This window comes from Tupaia chinensis, unplaced genomic scaffold (assembly GCF_000334495.1).
Source record: "Tupaia chinensis unplaced genomic scaffold, TupChi_1.0 Scaffold143913_1, whole genome shotgun sequence".
NCBI classification, from domain to species: Eukaryota; Metazoa; Chordata; class Mammalia; order Scandentia; family Tupaiidae; genus Tupaia; species Tupaia belangeri.
The window spans coordinates 2,700,923-2,720,135 of record NW_006203764.1 but is presented as its reverse complement, the minus strand read 5'-3'; the positions used below and the strand labels follow the sequence as shown (position 1 = coordinate 2,720,135).

The 19,213-nt window shown below is 33.3% G+C and overlaps 1 protein-coding gene across 3 annotated transcripts in view; it reads left to right on the top strand.

Moving 5' to 3' along the window:
* Positions 1 to 19,213, top strand: part of UNC79 (unc-79 subunit of NALCN channel complex) — a 240,162-nt gene that overhangs the window by 42,891 nt on the left and 178,058 nt on the right. For all 3 annotated transcript variants that reach the window (XM_027767091.1, XM_027767090.1, XM_014582903.2), the window contains one exon: positions 9,545 to 9,609. In XM_027767091.1, coding sequence (XP_027622892.1) covers positions 9,545 to 9,609 — 65 coding nt within the window. The remainder of the gene's footprint in view (positions 1 to 9,544; positions 9,610 to 19,213) is intronic.

The following is a 19,213-nucleotide window of genomic DNA, read 5'->3' as shown; positions in this document are numbered from 1 at the left end:
CTTTGCCTCTCTATTTTTCTTCTAAATGTCCTTCCTCAGAGCCCACACTATATTTACACCCATTTACTGTGTTTCTATATTATTGAATTTTATCCATGTTGATATATCAGTGGCTCTTCTTATTGTTGCATAATATTCCACTGTAAGGCTATGTCGCATTTAGTCTATTACTCACTTCTTACTAATTATGTTTGGCTCTTATGAGTAAAGCTACACAAATTCATGTGAAAAAGTGTTTTTGTGAAGGTATGCATTTATTTAGCTTAATAAATTCCTAGTAATGAACATGCTGTATCATATGGTAAGCATATATTTAATTTTATAAAAAAAAAAAGTCCAAGCAGTTTTTCAAAAGTGATTATGCCATTTACACTTCCTCCAGCAATGTATGAGTCTCATTTTTTCTCAACCCTCAGAATTGTCCTTTTTTTTTCAATGTTGGGTATCTTCTTGTTTGTTTGCTTAGGGTGTAGGCACTCATGGATGTGGGAGGGGAGAAGGAAAGTGAGAAATCACCGCCCACCCCGGAGGATAGCCATGTTGCAGTCCCTTCTCTGTTTTCCTCTTGGATTTTGAGTATGCATGGATGGTTGCCCAATGTGTTTTTTAAGCTACCAAGCCTGGGACTTGAACCATGCATTCAGCCATGGATCCAGTCACCTTAATCTCCACACCACCTGCTGTTAACTCTAATGTTAGACACTCTGATGGCCGTGTAGTAGTATCACATTGGTGTCTAATTTGCATTCCCTGATGAATAATGATAGTGACCATTTTCTAGGGTGCTTAATAGCCATTTGTATATTGTTTTCTATGTGTGTGAAGTTATGAGTGAAGTTTTATGCCCCACTTTAAAATTGAGGTGCTTATATTTTTACCTTATATGTTCAAAATATTACTTTTGTCAATATATTCTGAATATGTTCTCTCAGTTAGGGACTTTATAAGTATTTTAAATAGCAACACTTTCTGAGGCCAGCAATTAGCATAATGGCTATGTCACTGAACTCTCATGTAGCTGACCACAGTTCGAGTCCCGGACCCGGTGGCTTAAACTCATGCTGGGCACATGTGCATGCGTGCCCAAGATCCTGAGAGGGGAATGGAGGAGAAAGGACTGTGGTGTGGCCATCCCCCCTGGGGGGTGATTTCTTGCTTTCTATCTCTCTGTCTCTCTCTGTCTTTCTGGTGAGCATACGCGCCCTATAGCAAAAACCTCTCCAAAAAAAAAAAAAAAAAAAAAGAAGAAGAAAAAGAAGAAGAAGGAGAAGAAGAAGAAAAACCATCTATGAAAAGATGACAGTGAAAGTGAGGGCTGGCAGGTGGTATGGCAGTTGGGACGCAAGACTTCTACATATCCAATCATGGTTCAAGTCCTGGACCTGGCAACTTGCTTTTTCACTTTCTCTCTATCTCTGTCTCTTTTTGGTCAAATTAGAAGATAATAATAAAATTAAATAAAATAATTCTTTTAAAGAAACAAATAGCAAAAGTTTTCAATTGAATTGAAATATATCGGCTTTTCTCTTAGGACTTTTGTCTCTCTTAAGGATGTAACAAAATTATGTGCTTCTAGGTGTTTTATAGTTTAAAATTTTACATTTAAGCATACACTCCACTGGAATTATTTTTGTAGATGGAGAACAGTAAGGGTTGAATTATTTTTCCTATATCCAGTTGTTTCAGTTTAACTTGTAGAAAAGATTATCCTTTCCAAATTGAATTTGTGTTTTCTGTTGAAAAATAATTGGCATCATACTAGTGTGTCTATTTCTAGACTCTATTTTATCCCACTGTCTATCTCTACATGAATATTACATGATGGTTATTGTAGCTTTGTAGTATATCTTGAAATCATGTGGTGTAATTCTAAATTTTTTTTTTCAAAAAATTTTGGCTATTTCAGTACCATTACATTTTTACATAAACTTTATTATCATCTTGCTATTTCTACATAACAATCTTATTGGATTTTGAATGGGAGTACATTGAATATATAGTTTAATTTGGTGAAAATGGACAGTTTAATATTGAATATTATGATCCATGAGCATTCTCTATTTATTGTTTATTTTGGTCTTTTTAATTATTTTCAGTGATATTTGCAAGTTTTTAGTATATAGATCTAGTACATATTTTGTTAAACATACTACTAAGTATTTTATAGTTTTGGATGCTATTTGTAAGTAGCACCTAAAAATTCAAATATTCTAATTTATTGCTACTATATAGAAATACAATTGGTTTATATGTATCTACTTTGTATCTTGCAACCTTGCTAAATTTATGTATTAGGTTTTTTTTTGCTGTTTTTCGGTGAGAGTCTTAAGATTTTTATGCTTTCTGCAAATAATTTTTAAATTCTTCTTTTCTAATTTGTATACCTCCCTTTCTTCATTCTTTTCTTTTCTCCCACTCTCTCTCCCTTCTTCCTTCCTTTCTCTCTTTTCTTTCATTGAATTACTTTATATATCCAGTTCAGTGTTGAAAACAGTGTTTAGAGTGAAAATTCTTGTTTTTTTCTACCAATCTGTAGGGAAGAGTATTTAGGCTTTCACCATTAAATATGATGTCTGCTGTAGGTTTGCCTTAGAAGCTTCTTTATTAGACTAAGGAAGTTCCTGTCTGTTTGCTGAGAGTTTTAATCGTGAATGAATGTCAGTTTGGGTCAAATACATTTTCTTTTTCTCTTTCTTTCTTTCTTTCTTTCTATTTTTTTAGAGAGAGATTTTTGCTATGGGATGTGTATGCTTGCCAGAGAAATGCAGAGACAGAAAGTAAGAAATCACCCCTTGGAGGGATGACCATGCCACAAGCCCTTCTCCTCCAATCTCCTCTTGGGATTTTGGGCATGGACACACACACATCTGGTGTTAAGTTTTAAGCCACCGGGTCTGGGATTCTAACCATGGTCAACTACATGGGAATCCAGCAGCATAACCCCTATGCCATCTGCTAGTCCCTGCATTTTCTATTTTTATTGAGATGGCTATATCATTTTCTCTTTATTCTGTTAATATGGTAAATCATATTGATTTAATTGGAAGTGTTAAGCCAACCTTGCATTCTTGGAATAAACTCCATGTGGTTATTTGTTGCCAGCTTTATTCTTTCATGCTTTTAATAAATGTTCGTGCTCTTACATTTGTGAGGGATATTGATCTAGTTCTCTCTCTCTCTCTTTCTCTTTTTTCCACAGAGTAGGTGTACCCACCAGAGAGAGAGAGAGAGAGAGAGAGAGAGAAAGAGACAGAGACGGAGAGAGGAAAAGTGAGAAATGATCCCATATAGAGGATGGCCACACCATAATCCCTTCTCATTCTTTTTCATCTTAGGACTTTGGGCACACATGCACATGTGCCTGGTGTGAGTTTTATGCCACTAGGTCCAGGACTCAATCTGCAGTTGCCTTGTGGGAGTTCATTGCATTAACCACCACACCGCCTGCTGGCCCCAATCTAGTTTATTTTTAATATATAGTCTTCAACTGGTTTAATTTACAGAGTAATGATAACGTCATATAATGGGTTTAGAATATTTTTCCTCCTCTTCTGTTTTCTAAGAGTTTATGTAGGATTTGTGTTATTTATTCCTTAAATGGTTAATTCACCAATGAAAGCCATTTGAAATTGGGAATTTTCTTTATTGATTGGTTTTAATGTCTTGAATTGTATGTTATAGATTTACAAATTTTATATTATGAATTATAAGTGAATTTAAATTATTTTATTAATTTTATTATGAATTTAATTTATTTAATAGATATGAAGCTATTATTTCTACTTTTTATTAAGGTATATTTTGTGATTTGTGTTTTTTGAGGAATGTGAACATTTTATGTATTGGCATTTCTGTATGGTTTGTAGTGATAGACTATCTTTCATTCCTGACATTGGTAATTTGTGTTTTAGTTCTATTTCTTTTCGTCATCATACTGGGTAAGGGTCTTATTAACTGTTTCAGCCTTTCCAAAGAATCTCTTTTGATTTTATTGACTTTCCCTATTGATTTTTTTTAATTTAAATGGTTTCTGCTTCAATTTTTATTATCTTCTTCCTGCTAACATTGAATTTAGATTGTTCTTTTTTTTAAAGAGATTATTTTGCTACAGGGCATGAGAGAGAGAGAGAGAGAGAGAGAGAGAGAGAGAGAGAGAGAGAGAGAGAGAGAAAGAGAAACAGGAAGTGAGAAGTTGTCCCCCAGGGAGGATAGCCATGCTGCAATTCCTTCTCCTCCATTCTCTTGGGATTCTGAGTATGCAGGCACATGTACCTAGTGGGTTTTAAGCCACTGGGTCCAGGACTTGAACCATGGTCCACTACATGGGAATTCAGCAATGTAACCACTACACTATCTGCTGCTCCCAAATTGTTCTTTTTCTATATTCTTAAGGCAGACACAAATAATTTATTTTAAACCGTTTGTATTTATTTTATAATATAAAAGTTAAAAGATATAAATTTCTCTGTAGACATTCTTTAATTGCATCCCATGAGTTTGTTTTGTCTGTTATGTTTTCATCTAAACTTTTGAGATTTATTTTATGGGCTAGAATATTGTTTAACTTAGGAAGTATTGCACATGTATTTGAAAGCAATGTTTGTTCCCATGCTTGGATAGAGATTTCTATTATCAGTTTGGTTAAGTTTGAGAGTCTTATTCAAGTCTTACATCTTTACTGATTTCCTGCCTACTTGTTTTTATCAACTACTGAGAGAAGATTGTTAAAATTTATAAATCTGGTTATGGACTTATTTCTCCTTTTAGTTCTACCAGCTTAATAGATGTACACATTTATGATGTTTGCTTTCTTGTTGAATTGATCTTTTCATCATTGTGAAATTTACTTCATTTCTGGTAATATTCTTTGTTCTGGAGTCTATTTCTCTCATATTTATATAGACCTCCAGCTTTCTTATGATTACTATTGGCATAATATAACTTTAACTTATCTGTGTTTTAGATTTCTTCTCTGATTCTCACAGGTAGCATATAATTGGATCATGATTTTTAATAAATATTTAAGTCCTATTGGACAGTTTTTGTCTTTTAGACCATTTTCATTAATGTAATTCTTTTTGAACCATTTGCATTCAATGTAATTAAGTATCATTGGGCTGTGGTCTATCATGTTATACTTGTTTTCTGTTTGCCCCATCTATTATTTTTTTTATATCCTGCCTTCTTTTATATTAGTTTTTTTTGGAGAGGTTTTTGCTCTAGGGCATGTGCACTTGCCAGAAAGACAGAGAGAGACAGAGAGACAGAAAGTGAGAAATCACGCCCCAGGAGACATGGCCATGCCACAATCCCTTCTTCTCCATTCTTCTCATGGGATCTTGGGCACACATACACACGCACCTGGCATGAGTTTTTTGATGAATGTGAACATTTTATGTATTGGCATTTCTGTACGATCTGTAGTGATGACCTATTTTTCATTCCTGACATTGGTAATTTGTCTTTTATTTACAATTGAAAATTTTTTTTAGATATGAAAATTCTTTTCATTCTTTTTTTTTTTTTGCTTTAAATAATCAATCGTCATTTTGCAACATGTTAATGTGAGTACAAAAGATTTGTAGTTATCTACAGTATTTACCATGTCCAGCACTCTTTATTCTTTTGTGTAGGTTTGAGCTTCTATCTGGTATCATTTTCCTTCAGCCTGAGAACTTCCTTTAACATTTCTTGTAGTGGAGCTTAGCTGGCAACAAATTTTCTTATCTCATGTTTGTCTTCAAATAGTCTTTATTTCATAATCATTTTTGAAGGATATTTTTACTGGGTATAGAATTGTAGGTTGACAGTTTTTTTCTTTCAGCCTATTAAAGATGTCGTTCCATTGTCTTCTGGCTTGCATTGTTTCTGACAAGAAATCAGCGATCATTCTTATCTTTGTTTCCCTGTAAGTAATGTGTCTTTTTTTTTTTCATGGCTGCTTTTTAAGTTTTTCTCCTTATCATTTATTTTCATCAATTTGATTACAATGATTATCTTTGTTTTTAATCTTGCCTAGGATTTGTTGAGTTTCTTGGATCTGTGGGTTGATAGTTTTCATCAAACTTGAAAAAATTTGGTCTTTATTCCTTCAACTACTTCCCCTTCTGCTCCTTCTATGCTTTTAATCACATGTATTTTATATTGCCTGAAACTTTCCCACAGCTCAATGAAGCTCAGTTCATTTTTCTTTCAATATTTCAGTTTTCCTAGTTTCTATTTTGTCTCTTAATTCACTGATGTTTTCTTCTGCATTATCTAATCTACTATTAAGTCTATTCAGTGAATTTTTTTTATTTCAGATATTGTAGTTTTAATTTTTAGAAATCCCATTTAATTATTTTCTTTTATGAAGGGGTCTTCAAAATGTTCATGGGAAAATATATATTATAAAAGAACTACACATAGATTTAAATTTCTTTGGTACTAAAATAAACTTGTACTTTAATTCCATCTTACCACAAACTTTCTGAAATCCCCTTATATCTTTCATTTCTATTTTCATTATCTTTTCCTTTGAATATGTTTATAATAGTTGCTTTAAAGTCTTTATTTGCTAACTACCTCATTTCCGTAATTTCTGAGTTTGTTTATATTGATCATTTTCCCCCTCCCCCAGTTATGAGTAACATTTTTTCCCCCTTTTCAAATCTTAAGTAATTTTTGAAGTTGTTGTTGTATTTCATTAATATTACATTATCGAGTGTCTGGATTTTTTTTCTTCAATTATAGTTTGTCAAAGTTTGTTACTTGAGGGTCAGCTTGACCCTTTCATAGGCTTTGTTAGGGTGAACCTAGAGTACCTTTTTCCTATTGTTAGTTTGGCTTCATTACTAAGATCTGACCATCCTAGGATCTCTATTGATTGTCCTAGATGTTCATTGAGTTCCTTCTGTTTGAATAGTTGGAACTGAAATGTCTCCCAGCCCTTTATGAGCCTTAGGGATTGTATAGCTTTACAGATGCTTCACAGTTTTTCTCTATACAGCCTTATGGAGTTTTACTTTATACTTATTCAGCTTAGTATAAAGCCAAAACTCAAAAAGACTCCCATTCAGTTTTCTGGAGCTCTTTCTTTGCAAAGCTTCTTTTTTCCCCCAGCAAATTACCTTGTCTTTCCAAACTCCAATTTCTATCCCCATAACTCAACGAATCCATTCTCTGCTTATCTTTCCCCTTTTTGGATCAAGGACAGAAATTGCTTCCAGGAATTGCTTCCAGAAATTGCTTCCAGGCTAACTGGGGGACTCAGTGCATTGTTTCTCTTCTCTCATGAATTACTGTCCTGTACCACCTGCAGTCTAATTTGTTAAACTAGCTGTGTCATATATGTTTTTCAGTTTTCTACCTGTTCACAATGGAAGTCTATTCCATCATGGTCGTATGCAGAAGTCTGGTCTGCTGTGTTTCTATGCTATATTTTTTGTTATTATTTTTGAAAGTGTATCTATCATTACTATATTTGCCACAAGATAAGGTATATTGATTGCCTTTATATAAAAATCTGTCATAGTGCTTTTCCAAATTAAAAATACCTATGATACTCTCAGAAATTTTGATTCTATATCTCTAACATGAGTTCCAGACATCATATTTTTAAAACCTTACAAGTAATTTTTGGTACCTAGCAAAAGCCAAAAAATGCTATTGTAGTTACCTTAAATCTAGTGTTGCTTGAACGAACTTAAATAAAATGTCCTACAGTCTGTTCTTAACTCAGTGACACTCAGTAAAAAATGAAATCAAACGTTACAGGAGATGGACTTACTGAATGTGTCCACACACCTGCATAAAAAGCATTAATTTCTGGTAGAGAAAGAGTCTTTAGAGCCCTGCCCCAGTGCTATAGCTGATGCAGCTTCTGATTTGTTTGTACCTTCACCATAAGACTTACATATTTTGAATATTACTCCTGTCTATAAGTGTAAAGCGCTTAATACTTACAGGGAAATCTGCAAATATTTTTACAATATACTTATTTAGAGACAGATAGCATATTTTCTCTTGTATGCCAACTCTGCTTTGATTAGTGGTGACTGCTTGGAGTTTAGTGGTAAGAAGAATCCTAAGGCCAGTTTTGGATTCAGAAGAGAGGATTGCTGTAATGAATTAGTTATGGCTCTTATGAGTTTGGGATTAGAAAAATGAGACAGATGGTCCATGTAGTTGAAGTTAATATACTGGTTAGAGACCATCTTTTTCTTTAAGTTTCTCTAATTGCATAAGAAAACTTATTGCCATTCTTTATATTCATCTTAATTTTACTATGCAATTGAAATAAATCTTATAGTCATAAAATGCCTATTTCTGAATTATTTCTTCATTAGTTTATTCATTTACTTATTCATTTCTTATTTCTCTCAAAATATAATCAATATGCTATGTATGTTTAGGGTAGTGGTTTCTGGGCTGTACTTCTGGTCTTTGTAAATAAATAGATCTCTTGCATATTTTTAAGGGTTTAATGACTCTTTTATCCTTATATTTCTGAATCTCCAGCTAGACACATAGCGTTTTAGCTGATGTAGCAGGAGGATAGATGTGAAGTTTGGATACTCCAAGATAAAATAATTTTATAAAATAGAACATAAATTAGCTCTGGATGATTAGTAGTAAACATTTTTGTATTATAATTGGATGTGTAATTGAGGAAGAATAGTCTTTCATCTTCAAATTCTTATATATTAGGTCAATCTTTTTGTTTAGAACATGGCACTTTAGCAAAATGTCCTCCTTTCAGTCCTATAAACCTATTACTTTTTAATGATGGCATATTGTTAGTTAAGTGCTTTGAGTTAAAGCATAATCTAGATGATAATTACTGGTGTGATTCTTATCCTAAGTCACTTGGTTCTTGTTTTTATTCTATGTGTATACTGAGTTGAGTTGGGTAATATCTAACTAGCAGAAGTTTAGTATATGGATCATGTTTGACAGAGAGATGCAGATGCACTTCATTTGGGCAAAAACCTCATCTTTTCAGTCTCCATATTTGATGGGAATGATTTAGTAGACAGAATTGTGGCAGATGCCAAATTTCAGTTACAAGCAATTTGAAATGCTTCTTGGTACTCAAAAGCTAGGCTGTTTATCACAGTATATTATTGTGAAAAGAGCAGAGTGTTGAGATCCAAGAAAGTCTAGTCCCAGTTTGTTATTTACCAACTCTGTGACCATATCAAGTTACTTTGATGTTTTAGTTTTAATTTATATGAAAAGAGATTGCCAATCTTCTGTATCTACCCTACAGAGTTGTTGGGAAATCAAGTGAAACCATAGTTGTAAAACTTATTAATAGTATACCATTGTGAGATAATATGACACTAAGTGCACCACCTTACTTTGGCTTGTCTCTCCATGTGGGAAAATGGATAGAGCTGTGATAGCTTTGCTGTATTTAAAATTTTTCCATAGATTAAAAACTGGCTCTGTTAGGAAGTCTTCTGATGATGGTTTTATGCAGGAAAAAGAAGACTAGTGAAGTATACTAGAGCATGAAAAACTTCAGTTGAGAAGTATTCATCAACTGTGCTTTGCTTTACAGCTTGGAATCCCATCCACTGCCAGCATATTGAATGCCACAATGCAATTAACAAACCAGCCGTGAAGGTACTGTGTGTTCTTAGATCTAGTGCCATATTATATTGTCTGTAGTCTAATTATCAATAGCAAATTGCTGAGTGAAATGGACTTGATTGCAAAAGACCTATGCTCTGTAGTAATCTCAAGCATCTCTATGTTTAATCTGATTGTACATTGGCAGATTGGATCAAACAGAACAATGAATGATTGTATCATCAGGTTTGGACTGTGAGTTCAAGCTTAGTGTTGTGTAGCACTTAGCTGATAATCAGAAAAATACTGGTGAAACATTCACATAGTCCTTAAATGACTGCTATCTGAGCTGACTAATGAACTCAGGAAAATGGACTTTTCACCTGTTTTCCTGTGTGTGCTACAAATCAAGGGGTATCCAGTGTATGAATATGCAAATTTAAGAGTTATAGGACAAAGACAGATTAAATCGTTAAGTCAGTTCTGTTTATAGATATGACTTAGTTAAAATGACTGAGAAGTGTTTGGACAGCATACACATGAAAATTACATTAGAAGTTAGCAAATAGTGGTTTAGGAGGATTAAGTTACTCCCCTAAGATCACACAACCAGTTAGTGTCAGAACTGAAGACAGAACCAGGTACTCTGCCTCTCAATCTCATTCTCTTCTAACCACATGAAATTAGTTTTGTTCTATTATAACTTTGAATCTTGGAAGTTGAAGGTTAAGAAAAATAATCATATCTTTTGACAAAATTGTTTATGCATATTTGTTGGCTATAAAACACTTGGCTGGATAGAGCTGTGTCTGAGTTTATAAGAGTTAATTTTTATATTATGAAGAGTGGGAGGTAGCTGAAGTTATCAGGGTCCAGAGGTCTGGTGTCAGGAGAGTTTACCTCCTTTGTTCTAAAAATAGATAGACTATATAGATTACCAAATAATATAAAATTAATACTATTACTTCCTGGAAACAAAGTAGAAGAGGTGAAATGTGATCTACCAAATAAAAAAGCAATCTAAATATGCTTTATATACCAAAAGTGACAGAGGAATGTCAATAATAACATGGTTATCTAGATATTGTTAAATTAAACTATTTTGGTCTAAAAGGGCTGTTGCACTCCCACACTTAGATTCCAATAAATAAGCTGAAATCATACATTTTAAGCTGTTTTTCTAAGCTGGTTGCTAAGTTATAGCCAATCACAGCACCTAGGCCTCAGGCAATCACAGGCATCCCACATTTTAAGCTGTGTTATTACAGACAAATTTCAAAATGTAACCAGCCTAAATTGTTTCCTTACCTCATTCCTTCATTTTCATTTTTGTATGTCATGCACATGTCACTTTTCTTTTCCAGAACTTAAATACCAAGTTGGCCACAAGACTAGCCAGCGTTGTCTGGAAGTCTGAGGACAACTGCCCAATTTAAATCATGTTAAGATTTGCTCAATTAAAACGCTACTCTATTAAATTAGTTTATTCTTCTTTTACCAGTTTGGTGTCAGAAGTGGGAGCTAAAGCAGTGCTTCCAATGATCCCCCAAGAGCAGCAGGTAACCAAGTGAGGTACCTGTGGGATCCTTTGTTGTCTATTGCTCTCTTACAGCAACTGAGGATTATGAATAAGTTCTCTCTCAAATTTGAGCTCTGCAGATTTGTGTTTAGAGCTCTCTGAGTTTTATATGAGCAAATTTTAGTCCAAACCAGCTTTAGAGTGGCAACAAAAACTGGGCTGGGTCCAGAATTACATTAGATTAGATAATTAACTGGATTGGACCCAGTTGTCAGACTGGGACAGGAAAAAATAGCAAAAAGTAGCTATTACCGTGGTGGATGCAACAGAATTTTAGGTTAAAAAGTTTTTTTTTCTCACAAAATTTTTTAGTTTCTGTTCTTTTATTTATTTTTATTTTTATTTATTTATTTTTTGGAGAGGTTTTGCCTATAGGGAGCATGCACTCGCCAGTCAGACAGAGACAGAGGGACAGAAAGCGAGAAATCACCCCCCAGGGGGGATGGTCATGCCACAATCCCTTCTCCTCCATTCTCCTCTTGAGATCTTGGGCACACACACACACGCGCCCGGTGTGAATTTTAAGCTACCGGGGCCAGGACACGAACCGCGGTCGACTACGTGGGAGTCCAGTGACATAGCCATTATGCTAACTGCTGGTTCCCTATTTTTATTTATTTATTTTTTACATACTTAAAAAAGATCATTGGCTAAATTGGTCAAGGAAAGCTCAGCACCTATGCCAAAATAAATTATTTCCTACTTAAGTTTTTCTTAGCTTAAAGAGACTCAAAATTTACATAAAAATAGAATTCCTAATTCTAAAAATCAAACTACTTTCTGAAAGAGCCAATATTCTAAAAAATGATGATATATATATATATATATATGAATGAGGTTTTGGCTATAGGGCACGTGCACTTGGCAGAAAGCCAGAGAGAGACAGAGAGTCAGAAAGCAAGAAATCACCCCCCGAGGGGATGGCCATGTCACAATCCTTTCTCCTCCACTCTCTTCTCAGAATCTTGAGCATGCATGCACGCGTACCTGGTGTGAGTTTAAGCCACTGGGTCCAGGACTTGAACTGCAGTCAACTATATGGGAGTCCAGTGACATAGCTGGTCCCCCAAAATGATAAAATCTTAATAATGTAATTTAAAGTTACTGTGGCCATTAAAAAAAACATTCTATATAAACAAAGTCACTCTTTAAAAAGCATCATTAAAATTATGGGTTCCCAATTTAAGTTCACCCCAGAATGCCCATTAATATGCAAAAACTTTCAGAAAATTTAATTTTATCTCTTTTAAGACTCTATAAAAAATAAATAATAAGCTTAAGTGACATAAAAAAAAACCACTTCTGCCAGAGGTTTTGCTTTGTTACTATCCTGCTAAAAACAACAACAAAAAGCTAAATAAAAAAAAAATTATTAAAACAGTTTGAAATACGCCTACAAAGTCAGATTGGATTCTTTCTTGTTCAGCAATATCCACACTGAATTCCAAGCATTAAAAATGCTTTCCTTTGCCTTCAATAATGGGCTCCACCTTAAATTCAGTAATTAATTTTAAAGTGTGCTGAGTATTAAAGACCACATATCAATGAAATTAGTCTTCAAAAATACAACTTTTTGACAAATTACTGGTCTATTTAAAAATCTTAATGCCCCCAAACCTCCACTATTAAAAATCAAAGAAAGACAAATTGCTGTGACCCGTTCCCATTGAGAACACTTGTCCTTCCTAGTCTAACAAAAACATCTGCCCTCTGACAATTATTTACAGAACATGCTCAACTTTAACCATCCTATATTCTATTATATGCCTTTAAAATACAAACTTTCTACCTTGTTTAACCTATAAATTGTACCTATTAAATAAATACTTAAGGTTAGAACAATGAATGGCAAAATTAACAATTAAACAGTAATGCTAAAATATTTAGTATTAAATGTATATACAAAAGTAAAAGCAAGTTATTCATTGTTTTAATAGACTCTAAAAATATTTAATTACCTCAAAAATCAGTCACAGCATTAAGCAGTTTCTATTCTAGACAAGTAAAAAAAGAATGATCCTTTTCAGTTCTTTACAAGGGGAGGTTAAAAAAAATAATTAACATAGTTACAAAACCCAGGGTAGAGCTAATCAAGACACTTTTAGATCCTCAGTTAAAAAAAAGTACCTGTAAAGTCTCAGAATGGTTAATATATAAAGCATTCTCATTTTTTTTTTTTTTGGGTGGGAGCATAAAAAGCTTTTCAAAAAACTAAAATATTTTATTTGCGTGTGTGTTTACATACATACATGTTATGTAGTATGTTGTATATCTATATAATAAGAAATTCATTCAATTTATAAAAAGAGTACTCATACAAATTAAATACTTTCCAAGTTCATTTGACTTAAAATCTTTGACAAATAAGCTGGGTTCAAATATAGTAAAAATAAATTGAATAGGTAAGACTCTTCAAAATACAAGTTTCCAACATTTATTTTGTTCAGAAATTTATTAATGAAACAAAAATATTTGTTTTAATGTAATTGGTTTAATAAAATCGTTAATATTTATATGTTATGTTACATGGTAAATATCTGACCAACAAAAAAATTAAATTAATGACTAGCCTTCTCTAATATTTTGTTTCTCACCAATAATTGAGACAAAATAGTTAAAAAAAGTTTTAAGTCCTGTTAAATAAGACTAATTTTCCTAAATTTCTATTTTTTAGTTCTTTTTCAGTTATAAACTCTTGTCAGATCTTTAACTATAATTAGTTCAAGCCTTATTGACCATAGTTAATTGCTTTGCTTAATGCTTTTCTAAAAAGCTTTTTTTCAAATGACTATAAACTTAAAAAATTATTTTATTTAACTTTATTTACTTACTTATTTTTATTTTATCAGAGAGGGACAGCGTGAGCGAGTGAAAGAGAGGGAGGGAAAAGCAAGCCGCCAGGTCTGTACTCAAACTGTGGTTGGCCATGTGAGAATCCAATGCCTTCATCACCATGCCACCTGCTGACTCCTAAATGACTCTAATCTTAAAGTGTTATATATTTTTAAAAAATTCATTAAAAATTACTCTTGTATGTATAAGTTTCTAACAATCTAATCATTACTCTGAGTAAAAATTTCCAGCTTCTATAAAAAACTAATTAGTTTTCTAAACTACTAAGTCAACCATTATACAAAATCAAAATTAGTCAAAAGTGAAAAAATAGTTTGACACAATTACGTGCTAAGTCAGCCAATACCAAACTTGTCTAACTATATATCACTTCCTGGCCTGCTGTATGAAATCAAGTATAAATTGTTAAAGTTTGTAATTTAAATATTTCCATAACATTAATCTAAGTCAAATTACATATGTCAATCTATTTAATAAACAATACTATACATCTAAATTAAAAAGAAAAAAATTAATATAAAAATATAAATCTAATAGTAAACATAACCTCATAGAGAGCCTATGAATGGCCAACTAGTTCCTCCTGAGTTCTCCTTATAGCTTATTATTTAAATCCTCTGTACTCTGTGAGTGACGAAATTAAAAAAAAATCCAAATTAAAAAAATAATATTTTGTACATTACATTAACATAGTGACTACTCTAAAATTGCTAAAATGTCTTACAGCCAATATTTAGTCTGGCAACTTAACAAAGAAAGTAAAAACTACAAGTACATTTCTACTATCTAATATGCCATTTAAATATTATAAAAAAATCACTCATTGTCATTTTCATTACATATTTATTTGTACAGAGACTTTCCCATTTAAAAAAATGCTATGACAGTAGTCAAAAAATTATTTAAAACTGTGTTTCTCTTATTAGACATTCCTCGAAAAAATCTAAAGTGACTAAACTTTGCCAGGCTTTAATACACTATGCCAAAGTATATTTTTCACCAGATTAAAAATGCTGTTTGTAATTCACTGACTAAAGACAAGACCTTCATGGTCCATAGTAGCTAAAAATGATAGCCAAAAATGACTGCCTATGAGCCCTGTTAAAAAACATCATACCAAATTCTTCTCACCACTCACAGTACAGTAAAACTGCAAAAACAAATTCTAAATTCACAACTCAAAAAAACTACTTTAAATTTTAAAAATTGTGCACCTATGCACCTATTAGGGACTTTAAGATAAAATGGACCAAAAAAAAAAAATCCTTCATTCAAGACAAATCTTGAACAGCTAGACAGCTATGCCCAAATATCACAAATCAAAACTTCTCTGCCATCATAAAAACTTTTTTTTAATCTCAATTCCTATTGTCTTAATTCTTTCCTCTTCTCTACTAAAAAATCCATGAGACCATAATCAATAGATAACTTTAATTTAAACTTATGTCCTAACACAAAGCCAACACAATCGTTAAATTTATGGATCAATACAAAAAAATTTCAGTAAAGTTCCTAAAAATTTATTTTTGGCAGTAATAAAATACCAATTATATTTAAAGGTTATCCATAGGCCCCCCCCAAAAAAAATTTCAAAATTTATAGCCAATAAGACCTCCTAAAATTTCAGGTGGGTAAAAGCCACCCTCCATAAAATAAATAAATAACACACAAGTTTAACAACAACAACAAAAAAACCTTAATGAAATATCATCCAGCTTTAAGTCTTTTTGTTCAAGTTAGAGGCTTGTATTTAATACCTAACTCAGTCAAATTAAAAAACAATAATGTATTTACTAAAATAACTGATAGTTGGTTTACAATAGCAGTAAATAGTAAACACTGGGATCAGCAGGTGGTGTGGTGGTTAAGTGCGCTAGTCTCCCACATGGCTGACTGTGGTTTGAGGACCAGGCCTGGCAGGTTTCTTTCTCTCTCTCTCTCTCTCTCTTTCTCTTGCTCTCTCACTGTGTCCCTCTCTAGTCAAATTAAAATAAACAATCAAGTTAAGTAATTCTTTAAAAAATAGTAAATACAAAAGATTTAAATGTTTCAAAAATTTTAATATTTTATTTCTTCTATTAGCCCTCTACTATGACTTGTATTAACAAAATAATGACAAAAATAAATACTTTTTTACATCAGGCCATTTTACAAAAAGCTATAGTCTTCAATCATCATCATGCTCCAAACAATAATAATAAACTACTAGACTCCATACTATTAAATTGCCTATGTTGCCTAAACCTTAACCTATTTAATTCAGTTCAACTTTTTTCATAAAAACTTTCATTAAAAAGTTACATGTTGGGACCAGCAGTTAGCGTAATAGCTATATTGCTGGACTCCCACGTAGTCGACGGCAGTTCGAGTCCCGGACCCGGTGGCTTAAACTCACGCCAGGCACGTGTGTGTGGGTGCCCAAGATCCCAAGAGGAGAATGGAGGAGAAGGAATTGTGGCATGGCCATCCCCCCTGGGGATGATTTCTCGCTTTCTATCTCTCTGTCTCTGTCTGTTTGGCGAGCGCACACGCCCTATAGCAAAAACCTCTCAAAAAAAAAAAAAAAGTTACACGTTAATCATCCATTAGTCCTCCTAGTGTATTCTATCCTCTCAAGTCCTAAATACTTTGTGTGCAAGCATCCATCAAATACTAAATAGCATTATTTCAGCCAAATCAGTAAAAGCACAAAAAAAGACCTGTTTAACCTATAAGACATCATGTTCAACTTATATAAATTGTGACTTGTAAGACCCCAAAAAACCTTATGATTCCTACTCTAAAAACACAAAAAAAGTCATTTATAATAGTGACAAAAAGTGACAAAAATGCCCTAAGTTTTAGTCTCTCAAACATTTAAGAGGCTGACCAAAAGAGGGGGGGGAATTGTTATTTTGGCCTAAAAAGGCCACATTTAGATTCATATGAATAAGCTGAAATAGTACATGTTAAGCTGTTTTTTCTGAGCTGGTTGCTAAGTTACAGCCAATCACAGCAGCTAGGCTTCAATCAGTTATAGACATTCTGCCTTTTATACTGTGTTCATACAGACAAACTTCAAAATGTAACCAACCCAAATTGTTTCCCCACCTCATTCCTTCACTTTTGTTTTTGTATGTCACATTCTGTTCCCTACATGTCTTTCCTTTTCCAAAACTTAAATATCAACTTGACCAGAAGGTTAGCCAGAGTTGTCCAAAAGTCCAAAGACAACTGCCCAGTTTAAATCATGTCAAAATGTACTCAATTACAACTCTACTAAGTTATTTTTCTTTTAACAATATAATCTACTAACAAAGACCATTCAGATGCTATTATATTTAACCTCTGCTTCTGATGAAGACAGGTGGAATAAATTTATGTTGAGAAAGAGGTCTGGAATGGAAGCATAGGCCTCTCTCATTCTACTCTGTGCACACCTGTTGAACTTCAGTGGACATTTGAGGTTCAAAGGTCCTTTTGTTTTGGGTGAGGATTTTTTGATATATTGGGAGTTCACTTATTATTTATGGAATTTGGCTCTTTTCTTCATTGTGATGTAACCTTCATGGTTTCCTTACATTTTTTTCTTCATTCAATTTTTATTTTATTTTTAATATATTTTTATTTCAATTTCTTTTATACATTCAATCACATATGTCACTTAGCTTGCAAAGTGAATATTCCAACATGTATACATTTCTCACCAGTCCAGTTGACCCTGCAGAAAGATGAATCTGAACCCCTACCTCTCACCATTGACAAACATCAACTCAAAGTGGATCAAAAATCTAAACCTAAGACCTCAAACTATAAAACTACTGCCAGAAAACACGGGGGAAACTCTGGGAGACATTAGGGCAGACAGACTTCTGAAATAAGAACCCCCCCCCCCAAGCAAAGGCAATAATCCCCAAAATAGACAAGTGGGATTACATGAAATAAAGAAGTTTCTGCATGGCAAAAGACACAATAATTAGTGTGAATCGACAGCCCTCAGAATGGGAAAATATTTTTGTAAACTATGTGTCAGATAAGGGACTGATAACCAGAATATACAGGTAACTCAAGCAGCTTTCCCTTACTTTTGTTTCTATAGTCTTCCTTTTTTCTCCCTCCCTTAGTTACAGCTTCCTCTTTTGGTTCACCCAAGTAAGAAGGATGTCCTTTCTGCCTGGTTTCTCCAGTTACTTTTTCCTTCATTTTCTGTCAGACTGCATTCTCCTGATTAATAATACTTTCTGGCCTCCTACTTAAAAAATCATCATGAATTAGATTTTTCTCCTTCTCTTCTAGTCAAACAGCCCAGTCCACATCTGCATTAGTTTTGCATTTCTCCTGATAGCCAGTCCTCAGGATAGGCCAACTCATGCTACTTTCTTCCATTTTTTAGAATAATTAAGGTGACATTTACATAACATAAAGTTAATAATTTTACAGTTAACAATTCAGTGACGTTTAGTACATTTACCACCTCCATCTAGTTCCAAGACATTCCATCACCCTTACAAACTTACTTTCTGAACTCCCCTTTTCTTCAAGAGCTTCCTCTTCTGATTTTGCTCTACACATTCCAGGAAGGTTTCATTCTTGTTAATGTTTCCTGTTCAGGGGCAATTTTTGTGTTATAGCCAGTCTGGCTCAGTAGCGTTCTTTCCTTACAGAGGGAAAGTTCCCAAACCTACACCATCCTCTACACAACAAGGGTACCCAACCTTCAGATGCTTACATAATCATGTTAAGTGAAAAGGAAAGCTATGAAATTGTATGGTATGATGCCAACTTAGTTTTAAAATTATGTATATGTATGTATATTAATATTCATAGTGAAAAAAAATCCAGTACCAGGGATTACATCAAGATGGAAGGTTAATAAGTTAGATGAATTTTCTTCTTTTCCTTTTTCCATTTTCCTAAGCCTCTACACTGGGGATATGTTATATTTATAAATAGGAAAATAATCATTTAAAATGCAGCAACCAGATATTAGCACATTAGTATGGATATAAACTGACCTGTTCAGAGGTCAACTAGCTACAAACTCCATGGGTCTTGTTAATTAAGACATTTGATAGGTTATAGGTCAACTAGATTATTTTTAATGACTCTTTATAGTTCTTATGTCGCAAGGAGTTTCACCTTTTTGTGTGGAATGAAAAAACTGCCTTTACCTGGCAGAGGTTGAATGACTCATTAGAAAAGAGTACGGTACTGATAGTCAAGAGGAGGTCTACATGTGGTGTAGGG